The 23,441-nt window shown below is 39.7% G+C and overlaps 1 protein-coding gene across 3 annotated transcripts; it reads right to left on the bottom strand.

Annotated features, from left to right (window-relative positions):
* Positions 1-396: 396 nt before the first annotated feature.
* Positions 397-22,954, bottom strand: LOC133881720 (uncharacterized). Of its 3 annotated transcripts, XM_062320732.1 has the most exons (17): positions 22,544-22,954; positions 17,074-22,057; positions 16,782-16,970; positions 13,954-14,068; positions 10,515-11,571; positions 8,036-8,483; positions 7,655-7,708; positions 4,683-7,545; positions 4,474-4,587; positions 4,148-4,278; positions 3,479-3,571; positions 2,975-3,244; positions 2,503-2,815; positions 2,170-2,400; positions 1,783-1,858; positions 1,311-1,704; positions 397-1,212 (listed from the first exon to the last, which is right to left on the bottom strand). In XM_062320732.1, exons 1-16 carry the CDS (start codon positions 22,795-22,797, stop codon positions 1,605-1,607), a joined length of 11,292 nt encoding a protein of 3,763 aa, XP_062176716.1. In that variant the 5' UTR covers positions 22,798-22,954; the 3' UTR covers positions 397-1,212; positions 1,311-1,604. The 3 variants fall into 3 exon arrangements, with proteins under 3 accessions (XP_062176716.1, XP_062176715.1, XP_062176714.1); XM_062320731.1 differs by having other exon boundaries at positions 1,307-1,704; positions 2,170-2,815; XM_062320730.1 differs by having other exon boundaries at positions 2,170-2,815.
* Positions 22,955-23,441: the final 487 nt, after the last annotated feature.

Raw genomic sequence — 23,441 nt, 5'->3', positions numbered from 1 at the left:
TCTTAGCCACGTTTCTTGTTGGAGCTTTGATTCATAAAGAAGTATCACTTTATTTCATTGAGAAATAGTTTTTATTTATTTATTTTTTACTTATAAAAGAGTAGCATTACGACGTAAATATAAATTAGAGAAATGAGAAGAAAGAGTCTTATCCCACTTAGCATAGAAAATTTTTGGATGTATCGAGCCTTTTGGACTTTGAGTGATTTCCTCCCCGTAATCGTTTTGATAGTGAATTTTCTCATACTATCTCCTACCGTGAATATACTTCACATTGAAAGAACCACTTAAATCTTCATGTCTTGTGTGATTGATTGAACTTTTCTATCTTCTTATTTTTTTTGCATCTCATAGGTCTTGAAAACATAGGACATATTTCCTAACACAAATAATCCAAACACAAAAACAAATTTTCCCTTTATATCACGTCATGACATTTTTTCAAACAAAAAACACCCCTGACAATTGACTCCTGAACTCTTCCTAAAGATGTTCCGCATAATTTTCCTCATTCCCCTTCAAATAGGCTAAAAGACCACGGTGAAGCCACCATCCAAGAAACACAGTAAAGCTGCCAAAGTTCAAAATTATAAGATTGACCAGATGACGACCACATGCTTCCTTGAAGTAATGTATAACTTTGAGGGACACACCTCGATTTCAGCCTTTAATTTCAGACAATGTGAAGTAAAAGAAAAAACAGCGTCTGAGAAGGCTTTCTCTTTGGAATTACTTGGCCTATTATTGAATAATTACAAGACCGACATCGATCTGCCTTCGCAAATAATGGATATTTACCAAAAACTTGTGCGGATGCAATTACCATTGTAGAACTAGTAATCGTCTTGAAAGCACATCACAGTATTCTCTCCTTCGGCTATCAACAAAATAGGTTTCAAACACCTCAATGGTGTTCACTGTGGGCAGCAAGCATGCAAACTTATCGGATCAACATAAAGGCTTTTAATGCAAGCTGGCGGAGCAATCCCTTGCAAAGCAGTGGCTGATTTAACACTCGAGTCTGTGTTACACGTGATATGAGCCAATCTGGTAAGGTACTTCATGCTAACATAATATCTGTCTTGGAGGGGCTCGCAGTATATCTTCTGTCTGAAGAACTGCTGACCCCTTGAGGGGAAGCATGGGCCAAACATTGGATAGAGCCATCTTTGTAATTTATGCCAAATTATCTCACTGAAGATGCTCCTCGTTCTGCAAGGAAAAATCAGGGGGTTGTGAATTTATATGGTTTCTCGTAGAACCAAGTATGTCTTTTAGCATAACAGGTGAATTAAATATCACTGACCTACCTGAGATGCTCATGGCTCATTCTCTGAGAAAAATCAGGGGGTTATGCCATTATGAAGCCAAACATGGGGCTTGCTCCGGCAATAGGTCAAAGGCAAGCAGAGATTGTGAAGCCAATTATGGGGCTTGCTAAGGCAATAGGTGCAATGGCTTCCTTGTAGACAGGCAAATGTTACAGACCCAAGTATGTCTTTTAGAATAACAAGTGAATGAAGTACCCCTGACATGCCTGAAACAGTATCTTGCAAAAAGTAATTTGAGACTGTAGCTTGAATCTAAAGCGCACAGACTTGACTTCAAATCCATGGTGTCCAACCTTCGTACATGTTGCAAAGATTATCTATGCTCGTGGCTTGCTTAAGTAGATAATCCACTTGCTCTGCAACACTAATATTTCTGGAAGTCCAACAAAGGTTCGCTGTTAATAATAATTCAACTCAAAACCTACTAAAGAGTTCCAAAGAAAGCAGAAACCTGTTGTCACCAATGTCTTGGCCGTCTAGTTTCATCTCAATTCGCCTCAAAACTGACATTGCATAAGTATTTTTACCTAGCAGTGACAAAAAAAACAGAAAGTGACAACCAGGTCTTCTTTTCCCTCATTTGTTCTCAAGGGAATTAACACCCAACTTCCGTAAGCAATTAAGGGGAGAAAAGGGCAAAAATAATGAAATTTGTACTGAAAAAGTTTTAAGAACTAATTTAATTCCCTAAGTGACTGAATTCTCATCAAAATACCAGACCTTGTTTAGTTTTCCAAACTAAATAGATTTGATTCAGGAAAGATAGCGCCCCCCACCCAATAAAAATAATAACAATAATAATGCATGAAAACAAATGATATGTATGCTTGATACTTACCCCTGCTTACTCGACCCTCACCATGTGTATTAGGCAGAGGAGCGTCACGATCTTCATCTTCAATCTTAGCTTTGTTCAATGAAAATATCTCATCATTACCCCCAAACTTCTCATCTGAGTTCTTATTCGCAGAGTGCAAACTGTCAGCAGGGGCAGTTACAGATTCATTGCTTGGTGCTGTCACAACTTCCAGAAATTCAATTGGCTCATTCATTGTCGACTTGACAGAACCTGTATCAATGACATTAACGTCCACATACTTGGATTCTGAATGCACAAAACGTGAGAGTTCTTGGAAATTAGTTTGAGAAAATGGAGCAGAGTTTTGATAACCTGTGGACCCATGCGAAAGCTGTCCAATCTCTTCTGACAGGTCATTTAAGCAATCTGGAACATTTTCTTCAGCTGGGCTAAAGCCATATTCAGAGATGCTACTGCAGATGCTATCTGGTGGAGATATCCATCCTTTATCTTGCAAAGAAAGTCCAGTAACACCAAGAAATTTTTCGGTGCTTCCGCTGTCAGATATGGAGAAGTTTCCTCCCTCCTTGTCAGTAAATTCAGTAGCATCACCAGCAAGATCTTCCCTTGACGCATCAATTCCCTGCGATTTTACTTCCTGGCTTTCTCCTAGTCCTTCAAGCGCCTGGCAGAGAGAGGGACAGAAAGAATGTATCCACTTTCAGTAATCTTACTATTTTAAAAAATATACTTTTTTATAAGTTTTTTTTTTTTGTAAGTATTTTCAAAATATAGTAACATTAATATATAACCAACACGATTAATTTCAAAACTTTATAAATACTTTATGAAGATTGCCGGCATGTAGACTAGCAGTTCGTGCAAGCCTGGTTAACATGGAATAGAGTCCCTTCACCGACAACGTAAGTGATGGTACCATGGGCTTAAAGGTCTGACAAGCCTCTCTAATTCTTAAACAATAAGACTGGTATATGGCTTGCCCATGAATGGGAGATATCTCTGTACTGGTCTCCCTTTCCCTAGCCATAGCATCAGTCATCGCAGCTACGTCTTTAGACAACATTGCTTCAAGTGGAAGAAGGATTGCATTTGCCTGCACAAGAAATAAGAAAATCTGAATATGTTGTTGTGACTTCAGAGCAGACCTAGATAAGCAAAACTTAATAAATAAATAAAAATGATTCAATATGGTGATATCTGGAAAGTGAGTCCCCACATGTAAGCACCTGTTTGCTTACATAAGCAAGCAATCAGTGTCAGTACAAACAAATGAAAAACTTTTAAAAAAATAGTAGATAATAACAGCAAATTGGAAAACAAAGTAGACCTTTGAAAGATCTTCCATAAGAGAGAAGTGCACTGCAGCAGCTTCCTTTCCCAGATTGTAAACATCATGTAGGTCTTCTGTTATCGCCAGGACCTACAAGAATACAAAAACAATAGCGACATATAAAAACCAAGAAAAGAAAAATGTCAAGAATCCTCCCTTGAATACAATTCATAAGTGGCCCAGATAAATCAAATTTAGCAAAAGAAAAGGAAAGAAACAGAAAAGAACAGATAAAAGGGACAGTATGAGGAATGGCCGAGTGCCTTTAGCTGTTCAGCATTATGGACTACTAAGACAAATTTATCAATCACCTTTTAATTCCTAACGATAATTAGAGTGGTATAACAAATAGCATCCATGCAAAACAAAACTTCCAATTGTGATCTATCCCCCATGCCTTGGCTAGGTGCCCAGCAAGGGTGCAGTGTGCACCCAAGCTGCCACCACGACAGCTATGTCATGGCTGTGACGCTCAATCTAATATGCTAATGCATCCAGTCACACGCTAATATATCAAAAGTACCATATCCTCGATCATGCAATTTAAAAAAAAGCTATGTAGAAGTTGAAATCATTTACCACATCATGCTATATACAGATATGGTAAAAATACAGAGTATCATTAACAAGAAATTTAATTAGCAACAGTTATCATAAAGGCCACACCTCTTCAAGCATGGAACCACATTCAGAAGTCAAAGCAGTATGGCTCCTTGAAACACGACAGAATGCAGATAATGCAATACTAGCTTCATATGCACAATCCCTCATAGCAAGAACAGTGCTTTGTAAATCAGCTGTAAATGAAAAAATAGAATGTTACCCATAATCTACCAACAAATATAGAAGCGACATGCATGAGTTTCTGTGTCAGAGTGATATTTTATAAAGCAAACAAAAACAATGAACTTGTCTATGCCTAATCATGAAAGGAGCATAAGCAGGTTTATTTGTAAGGAAGTAGTGATGAATGTCAATCAAAGGCATGTAACCTGAAGCTGACTTTGCTTTGAGAGAGGCAATGCAGAGTTCATTAGTTGCAGAATATAAGCCATTGGAAGCAGCTTCCATGGCGCTCTGTGCAAGTTTCCATTCTTGTTCAGTACCTAAGATGAGGAACAAGAAAAATACATTCACCACTCATATGGAAGTGCAAATGAAGAGAATATAAGTTTACTGCTGAGGAATATTGCAAACTAACGTGTAAAAGAATGATAGGTAACATCCAATCTTGTTAGCGCATTCACATAAGCTTGCTGCCAAGTCCTGCCATCACCACCAGTCCTATAAGGATGAATCTCTCCTGGAAACCGGAAAATACCATCTCTAGATGCTTCAAAATCTAATATTGACATGCAAATTTTCATAATATCTGATGCCTTTTCTTTAGTTTCCCACAGCAATTTCCGTCGCCTCATCAAATGGTCATGGAATTCAGGAGGAATTCCTGAACTCTTGGTCGAAGCATTTCCAGTTGCACTAGCATTTGGGCCACCACAAGCCCACCCCATTGCTCTCTCGAGCTGCCCTTCTGCTGTAATACAAGTTCGGTCACAAGCCTGCAGGCACTCCATTGATCTAGCTATCTTTGACACAGCAGATTGTATATTCTCCAGCAATTTAGCTCTGCGTAGGCTTAAAATAATTGGATATGAGTTATCATCGCTAGCAAGGAATTTCTGGAATGTGTCCCTGGTACTATGGGTAGGTGTCAAGGTATCATGCATCCATTCCATCTGAACAATCTCTAGGCTAGTCTTCCGAAGAGACTCTCTGAGCTCATTCATCTGCCTTCTCATAAGGGAAGCTGCTGACCTTGCTGCTCTAGCTGTTTCATGAGCATTGCAGTATTCCTCGAGTATAACTTGAACCTTTTTCACAGCCCCGATGTCTTTTTTCACTTGATCAAGAGCAACATCCTTTATTGCCTCTGTTAGTTGCTTCAGATGCTCATTTTCTCTATCTAACAAAACCATAAAAGCAGGGGAAACTCTTTCCTTCAGGTACTGACCAATATGCTCTTGAAGTTGGACCTCTAGCTTTTTCTTTACAATATTGAGGAGCTGGTCGAATCCTAAATTTTGATCTACAGATGAAGCTACGTCATGTATGCATGAATCAAGAAAAGAATCCACAATGACTATTTTCCAAATAAAAAGTGAATGGGTATCCAACAAGCCCCCAAACTTCCAGATATATTCAGATATTGGGTTTCCAGATCTCATCAAATCCACTAAATCAGAAATGTAATTTGAGTGAGAAGTAATAGAAACACCAAATAAAGACAATGATTTATCCATAGATTCCAATTCAGAAAAGGGCTTAACTAGTGTGGATAATAGCATCTTGCTTCTAACATTATGCTGCTCCCTCTCCTCGTCAGCAGAAATTAGAGACTGGAAATGGCGTTCTGAAGAAACCAAGGCATTTTTTATGTCAGCTTCTCTTTTTATGAGTGAAGAAGTACGGACATCCCTCTGGTTCCAAGTTTGATGGAGTTGGTCCAGCTGTGCCCTACAAGCTTCTTCCTGGGAGGCAAGCTCCTCTGCCTCCTCCCAAGAGAGATGATCCCTGCCTTTCACAGCTGCTTCTTCAAGAGCCAACTGCTGCTCGGTAATGATGCCAACCTTAATGAAGTAGTTCTGTTCCAGTTCAACCAAAGACGCCCTCTCCATTTCAACCTCAAGAAGCTGCTCCAGTGCCATGTCAATAGAACCTCTAATGTGGGAGATTATTCCGAATGCATCCATAACTTCTGAATTGAATGAAACAGAAGATCTTATAACATCTGGTAGCACAACTTCGGTCATTTGCCCGAGTAAACTCTTACAAGAAAGTAAACTGGTTTTAAAAATGGAAGCCCAATTCCGTTCAGAAGGATATTTTGAATGATCTTTATCTGTATCAATGCTAGGTATCTCTCTACCAATCAATTGTTGTAGTTCGCAAAGAAACCCTGCCAAGAGAACACATTTCTCAACTTGCGATTCGAACCCACAGAAAATAGTTCCAAAATCATACTGCAATCTATTGTTTGCACTTCCTCCTTTAGTGGAATCACTAAACATGTCGTGTATCCTACTCTTAACATCATTATACAGAAAACTAACAGCTATATTCAAAACAGAGAACACCTTATCCTTCTTCTCTTCCAGCTCCCCTTGCAATCTTGCATCCCTTGTCCCCGCATATTTAGATTGCCCTGATTGGATGGAAGAAATAGCATCTTCTTTCCTTACAAGACCAGCAGACTGCATATATCTCATAAAAGCAGAGAGAACACGATCCTTGGCTTTTAATTCAGTCTCTGACCCAATAGAGTTGACTAGCCCAGCACACTCTTCTTCAACTTTCTCTATCTGTACTGCATACTTTTCAACTTTAAGACATAGATCACCATGCTTGTGTTTGACAGAATCAAGATTATCCCCACGTACATTCACCATAAGGTCTGAAGCCTGTCTTCGGACAAGTGAGAGGATCTCAGTGGAAAGTGCATTTACAGAAAGTTGTAGAACTTGTGCCCAGCCATGCACTGCACTGGTTGAAAGGTAATTTAGGGGTAGGATTCTTTGCAAAGCCAAAGAGTATGCTTGGAGTGCAGTTATGGCAGAAGACATTCCATCATCTAACTCAGATATGAGCTGAGAAACTTCCCTATCTATATCATGGCATTGTACTTGTGTGGGCTCCGGAACAATAGTTAATGGAACCCCTGCCACAATAACAGCAGATGTAAGAGAAAAAGCATCTTCCATACCACTCAGATTTATGCAAGCATTTATTTCCGGAATCAAATTGCTTCGTAAAGAATCAAGGATCCTTCCATGCTGATCCATCCAAGTTGTTGCCTCTTGAGCTTTCTCGGTAACAACAGCCTTTGCTTGAGCAAATTCTCGAGCCTGAATTTCGAATGATGCACGAGTTTTCTCTGAATTACAAGTTGCTTCAGAAACAATTGACTTCGCTGATGTCTCATGCAGAACAAGGTTAGACCTTTCTTGATCAGCTCGATAAAAAAGAGCAGAGGCAAGCTCATATTGATTTATAACATCAGCAAATCTCTGGTACACATATTCTTAAAGTCAAAATAAAGTTCAAAATAAAAAGATAATAAAAAAGGTTCAAAGCTTGTAAGTAGACAAAAAAATTGTAGGCAGTACTCCCTCATACCTCAAGAGAAGATTCAATGGCTGGTAGAGTAGCCAATAAAAGATCATGATGTTCCTGATCACGATTAAAATAAATTTTTAAGTTCCAGATAAAAATATAATGGTTAGAACACTAAATATGTTGTTGCATGCAAAGTGATAAACACCAGCCTGGCTACTGTGCCAGATAAACAAAAAAGACAATGCAAGAAATATGAGTAATTCAGTACAATCCATCACAAAGATATGACAATGCAAGTGACAGTTGGGCTCCAGCCACCAGGATTGAAGAAAGAAGGAATAAAGTGAATTACTATGTTTACACGGTATTCAAGATCAACATATTCTGCATTTTCTTCAAACAGAGGAAAACACAAGCTCCAGTTTTAAAATGAACAAGTACCTGCAAGGGAACACGAATTTCCTGCACTCGTGATGCAAATAAACTCAAGCTAACAGCCAACTCCATGCCCTTTCTTTCTTCACCACCAATTGCTGCATCATCATGAAAATCTCCACGTGTCCATTCTACCAGTGGATTCCAAACAAACACTTCTAGTAACATCAAGAGTATGTCCTTATTCTTTCTCAAAACACTGACAACCGCTTCACAGTTTGATCTAAAGGTGCCTTCTATTCCAGTCAGCCCTAAAGCTGCTTCAATTGTCTGGGTAAGACGGAAGGGAACAATCTCTGGAACTTTTAGTCTTTGGCCTTTATCGAAACAAACATTATAATCAATATGTACAATATCTCCTTTAGAGAAATCTATAAGAATATTATCCAAATGCCTGTCACCCAAACCCAGAATGTGGCCCACCATGCTCATGGCTGCAACACTTCCTGAATACCTACAAGTCAAAACCAACTGATAGTTGAAGTGTTTCACAATTTATCGTGTACATAATTTAGTAAAAAAGAAATGTTTTCCAATTGCTCAACAATGTAACAATAAGATTCTTGTACAATAAAAGGAGAAACTAAAAAAAGAAAATCACAGTATAAGTCATTAACAGCCCAAAGTTTCTTTAGCCCAACTCTCAGATTTTGTCATACTGGTTCTCTTCCACCAATTAGTGCCTATTGAAACCAGGTACTTGACAGAAGAAAACACTAGCTCAGTAGCCAGCGGCGCATGGTATGTCTCTAGGGCAAGGTCCAAGACATTAAGAACATCAAAATCAAGTTCACTTTTGAATTATTTGTCTTATTTATTGAGAGAAAGAGAGACACAGTAGGCACGGTTTAAATTGTAATGACAGTTGACTACCCAAAATACAGGTAGTCAGTAGTTGCCACCCTTAAGTGTATGCTTGGTAGTTAGCTGGGTTTTGAGGATAATATTTTCTAGTAAATAAATGTTATAATATCATTTTATTGGACTCTTGACTATTCATTATCAGTAATGTCTTCTTCGGCTTTTAAGTTCTGTTAAGGACTCTAAGGTTTGCTAGATTCAACACCCAAGATAAAGTTTACCTTTTACGTTTTAAAAACTTAATGCCTTAGTCTCACCACGCTTTGATCGCATCATAGAGGTTAACTATTTCATACAACAACAGATCTGCCATAAGCTTTTCTTCTTTTATCTCTAATTATTTTCTAAAGGGATCACAAAAGTCCTGCATGACAAGAACCAACTGTGTGACTCCCAAGAGCACTCCCAGGTTTTATTTTTTCTTTTTCCCTCCCTCACATTCTTCACCTCTCCTGATATCACTTAGGTCTTATTTTCAAGCCAAGATTTTCATCAAATGGATTCTCGTATCTCCTATTGCAATGCTGTACAGCTAAGACAAACCATTATAAATTACTTTGATGATATATCATGAGAATCAGGATTGTACATTTGAACAATAATGGGCTTTCAGGATCAGGGGATGAAGTCCAAGTAGTAAATTGTAGGATTTTATTTTATGAAAGATCATTGATAATTACAAATAACTTACATTCTTGTAACAATGCATAAATGTATCATTTTACATATGCCACATGCATGAATATACTCAGATTTCTTCTTTATCTACTTAAACATAATGCTAGATTCATTTTCCAATATCTGACATTGTGTTTATCTACTTAAACATATTATTCAAGTCTCATGTTTGGGCTCTACTGCGCAAACTTTAGGCTTATCATTGCTTTGAAGAGGTCTCCTTTTCAAGTATCCACAAGTTATGATTATAATTGATTTGAAAGAAGTTTGATTCCAAGTAATCATGAGCATGGTCTTTCCAACATATTTCCAGTTCTTGACAAACATATAAGACTTATTCGTCGTCAGAGTATGAAACAGTAAACTACAAAAAATTTTAATCCTAGGAACACTAAAAACATCATAATCTTTCACACGGCCAGCCCCAGGCCCAAGGGGATTGTGGAAGCTGAACAGCCAATGTTAAACATGAAGATATGCCTTGTAAGGATTAATACAGAAGAATGTGCATGTTTTGTGGTAATCAGTGTAGGAAATGAAGAAACAAATTCAAGAAAAAGTGCAGCCAAATTAAGAATGTTAAGATAGATGATTGGGCAACATGCAATGAGGACAAGTATATGCACTGGTACGGAGGAGTGATTGATTCATTTTCACAATGCCAAAGGCAAAAGAGGAAGAGCTAAGAGAACATATGACTCAAGGCAAAGAAGAATGATACGATGACCATGGTTTTTTAGAGGTTATTGAATTAAATTTTTTTTTTTTTTTTGATAAGTCGAGGTTATTGAATTAAATAAAACTTCATGGCAAAAAGTTATTCGATTTATGAACCCCGGGTGATTGGGCTAAAAGTTTTTAGTTCAGTTAGGTCAAGTATGTAGATTTAATGAACTAAAGCTTTTTAGTAAAAGCAAAGTGTTTTCCTGAGGTCCTTGAAAGGTACCTTTTCAATTTTGAGCTGAAGGCTTTGAATCCTTCACTAGCACACCATAGTTCTTGGTGAAGAAGATGTCTAGGAACGTCCTTCATGAGATCCAGAAGAACTTTACGCTTGACTTCATGAGGCCAGTCTCTTCGTGAAATTACTCTCCTAATGCCTTTCTCTTTGAGTGCTGGTATAATTTTACCATAGAACATATCACTTGGTCGGGGAACAGGTGGAGGAACCGAATCTTTTGTGTTTCCAGCACCCAAAGCTGAGAGCTGTGCCAGCTGGACACGGTTTTGCCAAGACTTAAACACGCTGTATATACTTATGACATTGTCCACCCACTGGATCAGACCAGCTCGACCACTGATTGGAGTCACAGAATAATATCGAATGCCAAGAGAATGACTACGAGTTGCAGGAGATGAATGCAGAAACCCCTTAGTAGCTTGCAAGAGCTGCATGATTCTTGCATCAAGGCGCAGATCTTCTCTCCCTTTCAAAAGATATGTGTACTTCTGACCATCTGAGCCCAGGATAACAAGTTTTTTAGGTTTAGTCTTGGTTGATAAGATGGCCACTTGCTCCGAGAAAGAAGCAATTGTGACAATTCCTTGGAGATTGGTTGTGAGACCTGTGTCAGATTCAGATACTGTTACATGCTTCTCAAGACCAGGCATTGGCACATCAGAAGATGATAAAAGGGCCAGTTGAGGTGCAACTTCCTTTAAAGAAACTGTCGACTTCCTCTGATAAGATGCTAAGGATGCCGCAATATTATCAAATGGTCGCCACACATCTCCAAGTGCCGCAGCAGCTGCTGGAGGAGTCTTAAAAGTTAAGATAGCTGATTTCAATTGTTCTCTATACTCCTCATGGAACCATACTTCATGAGGTGTTTCAGGTTTCCGAGAAGTTGTTGCTAGACGCCGTTCTAAGGCCACAACAATGGGAGCCATCATGGCTGAGTATTTTGCAGCATTTATCTTGTTCTTCTCACTCTGGCTAAGAGTGACATTCTCCGCAATCCGGACGGCTTCTTCTTTCAACAAATTAATGCGCCTCATTACATCTGAAGAAAATTTAGTCAGACAGAACAACCCTAAGTAAATTGATGATGGAAAACCCACAATCATGTGTTCCAGTAACGTTTGCATTAAGAAATCATAATTTTGCAGCAACTACTGATCATAAGAAGATGCTATGTAACAATTGATGACTTGAAATATACCAGAACAACCCCACCCTAAGTAAATTGATGAGATATATATAAAAAATGAACATTTCCTAACTAAAAAATAACCTAATGTTGAAGAATATGCTATTTAACAATTGATGAGTTAAAATATCCCAGAACAATGACCCTAAGTAAATTGATGAGATAAAATAGGGGAAAATACCGCAAGGTCTCTAGGGTTTAACCTTTTATTAATCACTCCCTAGGGTTTAAAATTTATCAAATCACTCCTTAAGTTATACTCCCATATCAAATCACTCCCTATGTCACCTACCATTAGGGTTTTTAACGGAAATCATGACATGTAGGTGTAAGACTACGTCAAACCCAATAAAATAGCTCCACATCTCCAGAAATGTCACCTTAACTTGACACATCAAAAATAAAACTAGGAAATAGAGAACTTTAAGAAACAAAAAGGAGGGGGAGGGAGGTGGGTGGGCAGACTGTCACCCCCTACCCCCCCCTCCAACTAGCAGAGGGGTGGGTAGGTGGCCACTGAGAACGTGGGGTGGGTCAACCCACCCAACCATGCCCACTAGCAGCATGCATGGGTGGGGCAACCCCATGGCCCCACCCTCCTCTGTTTGGATGGGTCGCCCCAACCACTAGGGGTGTATATGCGGGCGGATATTAACCGCCTGCATTCGTTATCTGCATCAATCCGTTATTCGCACATGAGGATGCGGTTAGTAAAAATTACTGTCCACATATGCGGATAGCGATTTTAGGGTATGTGAATGCGGTTAATAACCGCATCCGCATACCCTTTATATATAATATATATTTTTTATATATATTATAGTTAATATATTCAACACAACGCCATCAACATTTACTTATGAATGTGTTATATTTAGACAATTTATGTTTTTTATATTATGAATTTGTAATTTTTTTTATTTTTTTATGTTGGATTTGTAATTTATGTTTTTTTATTTTATTTTTTATGTTTGCTAGCTTGATTTTTATGTTCATTGAATTATGGAGAAAAAACATATGGGTGTTTTTTGTGAGCATTGATTATTGTGAATATTTGAGGTCGTATCTGTTAAAGTGTCCCACATTGTTAAGAGATCCTTGTCTTGTAGACTTTATAAGCTATGGACACCCCTCCTCTTTCAAGGCGTCTTTTGAGAGTGAGTAAGGCCCATGGACTTTTACATGGTATCAGAGCAGGTTCCTTTGACAATGATGAGCATTTCCCTCCCGTTGTTGAACACGTGTTTGGCCAAAGATGACACACGTGAGGGGGCGTGTTAAAGTGTCCCACATTGTTAAGAGATCCTTGTCTTGTAGACTTTATAAGCCATGGACACCCCTCCTCTTTCAAGGCGTCTTTTGAGAGTGAGTAAGGCCCATGGACTTTTACAGTATCTATCATCCCATTTTTTTCTCAGTTCTACATGTTTTCGGTATTGCATTATATTTTCAAAACAAACCCAAAAAACTAAAAACCAGTCAAAATTATTTTTAAAAGCATTTAAAATAGGTCCATTATCTATTTGCGGATAGCGGATGATAACCGCAATAACTACGCGGATGCAGATGTAGATGCGGATATCTAAAAGTAATATCCATATTTTGTGGATGCAGGTGCGGATATTGCAAATAACTCCATCCGCATGTACACTCTCACCAACCAAACACACACCTTCTGTGGGTCAGTAGGTGGCCACCCACCCACCCCTATGCTAGTTTAGAGGGGGTTGCCACTCACCCACCTCCCTCCCCTTCCTTTTTTTCCCCATTTTTTATTTTCTATTTTTTGAGTTTTTTTTTTTTTTTTTGCCATGTGTAAAGCTGAGATGGCACTTCTACACACGTTGAGCTATTTTAGGATTTGACAATACTTTAAGAAGTAATTTGATCAATTTTAAACCCTAGGGAGTGATTTGATAAAAGGTTAAACCTCAAGGACTTTTACAATATTTTTCCAGATAAAATATCCCAAAACGACAACCCTAATTAAAAAAATAAGGTCATGTTGAAAACAACATACACCAATACATTTGGCTGGTGTAGTTCATTTTGGGCCAGGTTTTGCATTTTGGACATAGAACCTTATGTTCATATTCAAGTTACATGGTGTATATCAGTATATACACAATAAAATTAACCGTGTAGAGACATTGCACAAAGAGATAATGGAGGATGTGTTCGAATTAAATGGCATCATGAACAAACAAAAGCCTCATATAAGAGCACCAAAGGTACCTGTGTGAAGATCCTGAAGTGTGCTGAGCCATAATTCCTCCCAAAGAACAGTCATGTTCCCAAGCTCATTCATCATCAGCTGAACATCTTGAATCAACCTTGGATAGAGCTCTCTCTGCATGTAACAAGATTATGCTTTAATCATTTCATGATCCAGTTTAACCAGGATGCAATGAATCAGATGAAAATAGGTCAGGATAAACAAGTACCATATGTACAAAAGTTCTTCGGTAAAGAACATAATGCAAGATCAAATTAAAGGGAGATGCTTAGCTACAATATATTTTGGTAAGGTTGAGTGAGGCACTGACAGATACTAAACAGAAAATTATATTTCATTTGGTATGCCAAACCTTGAAAATATATTTCATTCGGTTCGTTTCTCTGTTTTGGTGAATGGCACCCCTTCTGGTTTTTTCAGCAGCTCTCACGGTCTTAGACAAGGTGACCATCTGTCGCCTCTCCTATTTGTCATCGTGATGGAGGCCCTTAGTAAGTTGTTCTCTGTTACTGTTCAAAGGGGCTTCCTCTCAGGCTTCTCTGTGGGCTCTAGCAGCAATGGAGTGATTAACATTTCTCATCTGTTGTTCGCAGACGACACTTTAGTTTTTTGTGGGGCTAATCCTGATCATCTTCATTACCTTCGTATGTTATTATTGTCTTTTGAAGCTAAGTCAGTTTTGGTTCCTGTGGGTTATGTGGATAATTTGGACGATTTGGCTGGCATCTTGGGTTGTGGAGTCTCATCTCTTCCTCTAAAGTACCTTGGTCTTCCGTTGGGGGCCCCTTTTAAGGCTAAGTCCAGCTGGGATGAGGTAGTTGGTAAGATTGAGAGGCGGCTAGCTAGCTGGAAGCGGTTGTATTTGTCGAAGGGTGGCAGAGTTACCATTATAAAAAGCACTCTCTCCAATCTTCCTACGTACTTTCTTTTTCTTTTCCCTATTCCCTCTAGTGTTGCTAGTCGAATAGAGAAGCTACATCGAGATTTCTAGGTTTGTTCTCCTATCTCAGATGGTGGTTTGGGCATCCGGAATTTGAGGATTTTCAATAAGGCTCTTTTAGGGAAGTGGCTGTGGCGTTATGCCCATGAGAGAGAGGCTTGGTGGAAATCTGTTGTGGATGCAAAGTACGGTTCTACTTGGGCTGGTTGGTGTTCTGTAGACCCCCTCTGGATCTCACGGAGTGGGGCTTTGGAAGAACATTAAGAAGGGGTGGAGTTTGCTTAGTAGCCATACTAGACTTATTTTGGGAAAAAGGTCTAGGATCTATTTTTGAGACGATGTGTGGTGTGGTGAGATGCCCCTCAAGGAAGCTTTCCCAGTTTTGTATGACATAACTCTTGACAAGGATGCACTTATTGCAGACCACTTGGTTGTGGTGAACGGGTCCTATCAGCGGAATGTTAGCTTCTTTCGAGCAGCCCACGACTGGGAGGTGGCTGTTTTGGCTTCATTTTTCTCTTTGTTGTACTCTTCCAGAGTCGATTGTGGAGGGGAAGACCAGCTCTGGTGGTCTCCTTCTCACAAAGGGAAATTTGATGTTAGATCTTTCTATAAGGCTCTTGCTTGTATAGAGGCTATTCATTTTCCCTGGAAAAGTATTTGGTAGACCAAGGCTCCTTTGAAAGTGGCTTTCTTCGCTTGGACTGCAGCGCAAGGGAAGATCCTCACCTTGGACAATCTCAGAAAGAAACGTGTCATTGTGATTGATAGATGTTGCATGTGCAAAATGAATGGGGAGTCTGTGGATCACCTTCTTCTCCATTGCGAGGTTGTACGCACTCTATGGAATGCAATCTTTAGTCGCTTCAGTCTGTCTTGGGTTATGCCTCTTCGGGTGGTAGATTTATTCGCTTGCTGGTGGACGGGTGGTCGCTCTCGAAGTGCAGTCATGTGGAAAATGGTTCATTGTTGCCTTTTGTGGTACTTGTGGAGGGAACGCAATGATAGACACTTCGAGGACAAAGAAAGAACCATTGAGGAACTCATTTCCTTTTTCTTTCATTCTTTGTTCTCTTGGACGATTGCGTTCCTCGCACCTTTAGTGATTAGTTTTAATGATTTTCTTGCTTTGTTTTCTTCTTCTTCTTAGATGCCTTTCTTATATACTTCTTGTGTACTTGATTACGCTTTGCGCTTTTTAATGATATTTATCTTACTTATCAAAAAAAAGAACTTACAAGCATCTGAGAAACATGGGAACCTCATCTACATCGTACCACTTTCAACATTATATTTAGTTACATTGTTCATCTAATGATCGTCATCTTTCTTAATAGGAATCCAAGAACTATAAAACAAGGAGAACATACATGAAGAATGACTGTCTTCCAATATGAAACAAAGTGGAAAGTATAACAATGTCTTAGAATTCAGAACATAAACAAATGCTGAAAAATAATATTATTTGGTGAGCTCTAAAATGAACAGAGTGAAGCAGCAAACACTTGAGAAGTCATGATTTTATCCCCGCCAAAACTCTAAAATGAGATAGTGAGCTCCAAAGCCAACACAAACAACTAAGACATTCTCAATTATAAAAGTGATTTTAAAGTTATAACACAAGTATATGGACAGGCTGGAATTACAGACTCTGAGTAGCAGCAAACATCCCATGTTATAACTTCCAAAGTATAAAAAAGGCACACAACTAATGTCAGCCACATGAATGAAAGAGGTTTGGATTTAGTCTAGAATCATTAATAGGAGGACATTCTAATACTTTTAAGGCCAATTTCAAAATGATGGATTAAAATTTATATCAGACATATTATAAAGCGCAAAATGCACATAAGTTTCAAGCAAAGAAAGAAAAGCAAATTCCATTACCAAACAACCCAGTATGTGCTGAAGTTCCTCTGAAGGCTTCTCCTCATAAGCATTTAAATCAACTAGTGTTGGGTACACTACGGACCAAGGAGATTGCTTGGCCAGCAACATCAATAAGCCCTCCAACTGCTTCCGAACCACTTGCTCAGGATGAGAACTTAACCGAGCAAACAGTTGGGGTGTTACTTCCTACAGAATAAGATTATGATCAGAATGTCACAGAATAATCTTTGCCAAAAAAAAAAAAAAAACTGAAAAAGGGGAAAATACACCTCAGAAGTAGCATTCTCACCTGCCATGGCAACAAAGGAACTGCCAAAAGAGCAGGTTCAAGAGTATCTTTTAACTCCACTCCATAATTGAGAAGAATATGTAGCACATACAACGTAGCCTTCAAGGTATAGCTGGCAGTTTTTTGTTTTAAAGACTTGCAATCAAAGCCAGTCAACTGACCATGGCAAACCTTGGCAGATGAATATGATAGATACTGTACAAAACCATGACTCGCATGCCCAAAGAGGGACACTCTTCTCCTCCTCAAAGACCACCAAACATCAAGTAAATCATCTACTACAGACAATATGTCAGCTCCGTCCAGGCCAACATTTGCACGTAGGAAGAACATCTTCAACTGAGAAGCTATTGTAGAAGAAAGGCATTCACCACTAGAGTTTTCTGCACCAGGTGCCCCAGCTGCAGCTTCAATAGTATTTACTACTTGCTTCACCAAAGCCCTTGCAGGGTTGTCATTGCTCAAATTAAGTTCTGAAGTTTCAAGTGGAAAGTTTTGTCCTCTCCATTCATCTATGAAACCTCTTGGATCACCCTTGTTTTGAAAAAGCTGCAAAATCAAAGATTTCACTCTTACAATCTCAACTTCATTTAACTTGAATCTCTCAGGTAGAATTTCTGTAACAAGAAAAGGAGAAAATGAGCATGAGTGAAGAACTGATTCATGTGGGTTGAAGAGAGAGTCTCTGGCTTGATTAAAACACCAAGAGGCGTACGAAATCCATGACTTGCCCATAGTGGGGCAAAGATGAGTGGACAATTTCGTAGCTGTGCCCACAATTTCTTCAATAATGGAACCCACACTAGATCTAGAGCTTAGATTCTCACTGCTAAACGAGGGTCCACCTTGGCCAAGAATAGAGCTATCATCCTTGTTGAAATCTGCTCGCATCTTGAGAACAATGATATCCAGACTCAAATCTGAATAATCCTGCCTTAGCCAATCTGAGAGCTTCAAGCAAGCCTTGGCCTTCAGAATATTATCGTCAGCATTAGAAACTATAGATTCTGAAGAAACCATGCAAGGCCGCACAAATGACCAAAGATTAGTAAGAGCATCTTCAAACTTCTTTTCAGCATGCATTAGCTGGACGCCCTCATACTGCAAATTCAAGCTAAGAAAATCACGTTGCCTCTCCTCAGGGCAACTGGATACATGATCTCTGAGATAGCTGTTTAGACGGTTAGCCAACGTTAGGTTTCCTTGTTTACGTGCCAAACTTAACAAATTCAAACAGATTTTAAGAGAAACCAAAGAAGATGGGAAAATGGTTTGATAAACACGGAGAACTTTTAACCATGGGTTACAATCTTGATTAACTCTATTGATTGGATACCGCAACGTTTGAAGGTATGAACTCAATATTGACTGAAGTTGTTTGGATTTGTCTTGGCTGCCTCTGAGCTTGTAACCTTCTTCAAATGAAAAGATACAGTGCAATTGGGTAGCATGCGCTGCTGCCTCTGCTAACCCATCGAGAGGCAAAACAGATAATGTTTCCTCTAGCATTGACTTGGCCTTCTGTAATTCACGCGGAACCTTGTCTACCTTTCCCTCATTTTGGAAAAGCATTGCCTGTAAAAGCATCTGCTCACTTCTTTGCAAGGCCAGTTTGGGATCAAGTGTGAGTTCACTGCTACTTTTGGGTGTCAAATCAAGGCATGCCCATGCTGCCTGAAAATCACCCTCATCAAAACGTGCCAAGGCATGAAATGCATTGATTTCGTTGCCCGCTGTAGTTAGAGCACCGGAATAAACTTTCCCAGCATGCTTAGCACGAAGAGTTTGCAACTCTAGTAGCCAGGATTCTAGAGACCTCCAATCAGATACAGCAGTATAGCACTCAATGATACGGGCAATAGCAAACTGTACACCATCAGAACCCATTGTACTCAGTGACTCCTCGGTCTGAAGCAAGTGAATAAAGTGAGCAGCAGCCTTTTCATACTGGCCTTCGGCCTGATATACAAGTCCGGTGATCCACAGAAAAGGTCCCATTTCCCCACTATGACTGAGAGACTGGTTTTCCTCCGTAAACAAGGAAGAAAATGACATTGAAATCCATTTTTGTAGGCCAATTAAAGCATCCGGTTCATGACTCTTACACAAAGCCAGTGCCATATGCCGTAAAACCCGCAAGATGTCTCCGGAAAATCTGGCCCTGATATTATGGAGGTTCTCAGCCAACTGGGCCCTAGATTTCTCCTTCAAAGCTGAAGCCACAAGATTCTTGAGTTCCTGTAAACGCAGAGAACAATATTGAATTATAGCATCATGGCATTGAAGTGCCAATCCAGCATTCATCATCGGTTCACATATACGAGAAAACCACTCCTCACAGACTTTTTTGTTCGCGCGAAAGAACAAGGAACTCTGGCGAGTAGCTGATGGTAAAACAGCAGACCCCTCATATGCATTATATACATTTTTCTTTAAGGCCTCAACAAAATCCAATAACAACCTCATTGGCAACAAGTGAGCTCCAGAAGACCCTATCATACTTAAGTTCCCATCAGTTTGCTCACTATCAAGCTGTAGCAGGTGTGCAATGTCTAAAAGCATTCGCTCTAATGCTGCAAAAGTCTGGGTGGGCCCACCAAGGTTAGTCCGAAGGCGCATAGCAATACAAAACCTAGCCGCTTCATGTACAGCCCACCAGGCACCAGCCAGATTATTGACGGAGCAACTTCTTTCAAGAATATCTTCATCCACTTTTATGTCTAACCATATATCAGCAGCAACAAAGTTTCCTGCTTCCTCAGTGTGACCAAAAAGAAGGTCCTTTGACCTCCGACAGCTATGAATGAGCCGTTGGATCCAAGAAGAAAGAGGCACCTTCCATCTTTGAGAAATGTAACTCAAAATGGAAACAAGTTGTTGTGAGTGAAGTTGCTGACGCAGCTGCTTCAGGGCAAACACTTGCTTCCAGTGCAAGTTAGAACTATTGACTAGCCTAAGAATACCAGCATTAGATGTGGTAGATACTCTGTAGTCATATAGACCACATGCATACATTGTAGTAGGAAGGACATGGGCAAGAAGCCTCACAAATGTGTATTTTACATCAATATCTGGATCACCAAGTTTTTCTAGAACCACTTCAGCAATAGGATAAAAGTACATGGGATCCACAAGTCTTGCTTGCAGAAGCAGCTCTAAAACTACTGCAACATGTAACCTCACTTTTGGTTCCCTGTCAGATGCAGTGTCTAAAACAGAGAAAACAATATTCCCAACAATACCAACATATCCAAACGCTTCATAGAAATAAGTGCTTGGGTTTGAGTTCTCAGAAATAGCAATAATACTCTCGCATAATCTTTGGACCCAATCTAGGGCTACTTCTTTAACTGCGAGAGGAGAAGAAACATGAAGAGCTTTGACAATGAGCAAACTGTACTTCCCCGGATGGTCAATGATAACAGCTGAAAGCCCATCCCTGAAATTTTCATCATCAGGGACTTTTTCAGCGGCAACGTCCAAGGAAGGTTTCCCGTTACTCCTTAAGGAGCACTTGCTTAAAAATTCAACTGTAGTTAGCCTTTCCAACGTCTTGATAACATTGACTTGTAACTCCACAAATGCCTGAACAGGTAAGTCAAAAGGATTCAGTTTCTCAATGATAAAAGACACCAACTGCTCTGACCTCTTAAGATACAAGGAGGCAATGTCTGGTTGGCCAATCAAACTGCTACGCCCACCTAAGGAAACACAAGTCAACAGAACTTTCAAATCAAATTTAATCAATGCAAACAACTCATGCTTTGAATAGGATTTAGCATCTAAACTACTAGTGAACCCATCTCCATGACCCAATGTTTTTCCCAGCATGCCCTTTAAAAACTCCAGCTCTTCAATCAATGAGGTCACTGCTTGTTGAACAACTTCATTATTCCCATGTTGAAGCAAGAAAATATAAGTGGCAGCAGAACTTCCAGTAACCAGATGATTTGGATGCAACCGCAGCTGAGATACCTGACCATCAAATTGCAGTATCTTTTGCACAGATGATGGAAGGAGGCCAAACTTTTGCAGAGATAATAACTGAAGATTAGTTTTTAGAACCCCGTGAATTTGAAAGGAGGTAATCTTCCCTGCTCCCACAGGTTGGTTAGCATGATTCATTTCCAGGCTTTGAAATAAGATATCGAATGCAAGAGGATAAAAGGTGGAAAATAGTTCACATAATATTTCTGCCAAGAGAGTCAAGCACTTCCATGAATCCCCAATCCACTCTGACCATCCAAATTTGCTTCCAAACATAGATAAACATCCCAATAACCCTGGAAGCATTCTGCTTAGTGGTTCACTTATTTGTTGAAGTAGATTCATTTCCAGCAATCCAGACGCAGTGGATTGCAAAACTGTTGAGAAACAAGAAAGCAACGCAAGCAACCTTCGAAATTGTTGCGGAGTTCCAGAACCCCCATCCTGAAGCATTACATCCATGTCCCCCAAGAACTTTGACAAAAGCCCCAAAGCGAACTGTAAATTACCCACCCAGTGTTTCTGAAATTCCAAGAAACTATCCATAATAACCCGTCTATCTGATTCCGAGAGGTCCGGTACCAATGCCCACCCAAGAAGCAGATCGACAATGTCTAGAAAATGAGGTTGAAAGCATCTACTGAACTTCACAGAAATCAAAGTTAATACACCCAGAAGCCGGTGTAATAAACTCAAGGAGGTTCTCTCATCCTCAAGAAGTACTTGGCATGCTTTGAGAATCGGCAAAGCATATCTCTCAATTCCACTAACATCTCCAACATTAAGAAACTCCCGTAGGCCTTCCAGCGCCAATTCTGTGGTCCCATCACCGGCGCTAATATTGCTAAGCAATGGCAACGCCCAACCAATGAACCGTTCAACCATGCTTCCAAGTATAACATGATTCTGTCTTCCATTAGAAGTAATAGGAATTGAACACACCACGGCGCAAAGAGCTCCGTATGCTATTGCTGCTGACTGTCGCACTGAATATGATCTGAGTCACAATTTGGCCAAAAAAAAGAAAAAGGTTACACAACGCCACAGAATTCATGTAAAATAATTAACTGTCAAATTACTTCAGAATTCCAAGTTCCTTTTCTCAACACAGATGCCTTGTTGCATCACTTAGAAAATTGAGGGCAAAAATAAAGGAAAATAAAATACAAACGCGAAATTTAACGTAATGCTTCCCGACAATGAGAATCTCTGAAATTAAATGACAAGGAGCACAGTTGTATTAGGCAAGTAGAGTGGGCATTGTTTTGTTGCAGCTCTTTTCCTACGTTTTCTAAGCAACCAAACAGAAAACTAAAAAATTGAAGCGGATCCGCATGACTAGCCTCTACTAGAAGTACTTCACACGTAAAATCACACCAAAACTGAGCCCTATGATTTAGTTATATACTGTAAATTCAAGCTCAAATTCAAGAGAGTGGGAGAGAGAGAGAGAGAGAGAGAGAGGGGGGGGGGGGGGCTTCACTTGTCAGAGAGGAGCTGAGAGAATCCCTGGGCGAGGAAAGTGGCGGAGTGGGCGACGAGGAGCGAGTTGGGCGTGTAGAGGATCGCGCGGTGGAGCGAGTTGATGGCGGCGAGCCGAGCCGATTCTCCTCCGCCATCCGAGGCGGTGGTGGTGGTGGTGGTGGTGGCGGCAGAGGAAGTGGAATCGTCCTTGGGGAGCGCGACGGAGAGGAGCGCCGCTAGTTGCTGCTGCTGGTTATGGAGCCCCTGCATCATGCTCACGATGTCTATACCTTATGTGTTTACCGCCCTGCCCTCGCATCTCTTGCTCTCCTTATTACTACTACTACTTTCTTCTTCTTCTCTTGCGTTAGCATTGGGTGACAGGAGACTTATGGTTTCTGTTCCTTTGGTTTTCTTGTTCTTGCTTCTATACAAAGAAACTCATCCAAGGAAATACAGGCGCGGGGGGGTGAGTCTGGAAAAAAGCAACGACTGGTCCTGTTAAGACGGAGTTTCAACTGTGGAAGCGACATTGTTCGCCGCAACATATTTCTATACTAATAGGATATGGGAAAAATTTCTGTTCCTACAGGTCCATGCGACAACAAAAACCATCTTCTTCATTTCTTTTCTTTTCTTTTTTTTTCTCTTTTTTTAAAAAAATAAAAAATACCAAAACCATTTTTTTAATATTAGTTTTTAGCGTTTTTTTTTATTGATTAATAATTATAAAGGGTGAGTTTGATTTTTTCAAGTGTTAAAAGAAGTGTGGTTTTAGAAGATTTTGGTCAAATATAGATTTTTTTCATCCAAACATACTGTCAACACTAATGAGGAGATTAATTGCAACAAAATAATAGTTTAATGTATTTAAATATCAAGCATGTCAACTCATGATGCTTAATAAAAAATGCATG

Source organism: Alnus glutinosa, chromosome 11, assembly GCF_958979055.1.
Source record: "Alnus glutinosa chromosome 11, dhAlnGlut1.1, whole genome shotgun sequence".
Classification (NCBI taxonomy): domain Eukaryota; kingdom Viridiplantae; phylum Streptophyta; class Magnoliopsida; order Fagales; family Betulaceae; genus Alnus; species Alnus glutinosa.
This window is presented reverse-complemented; position numbering and strand designations above follow the sequence as displayed.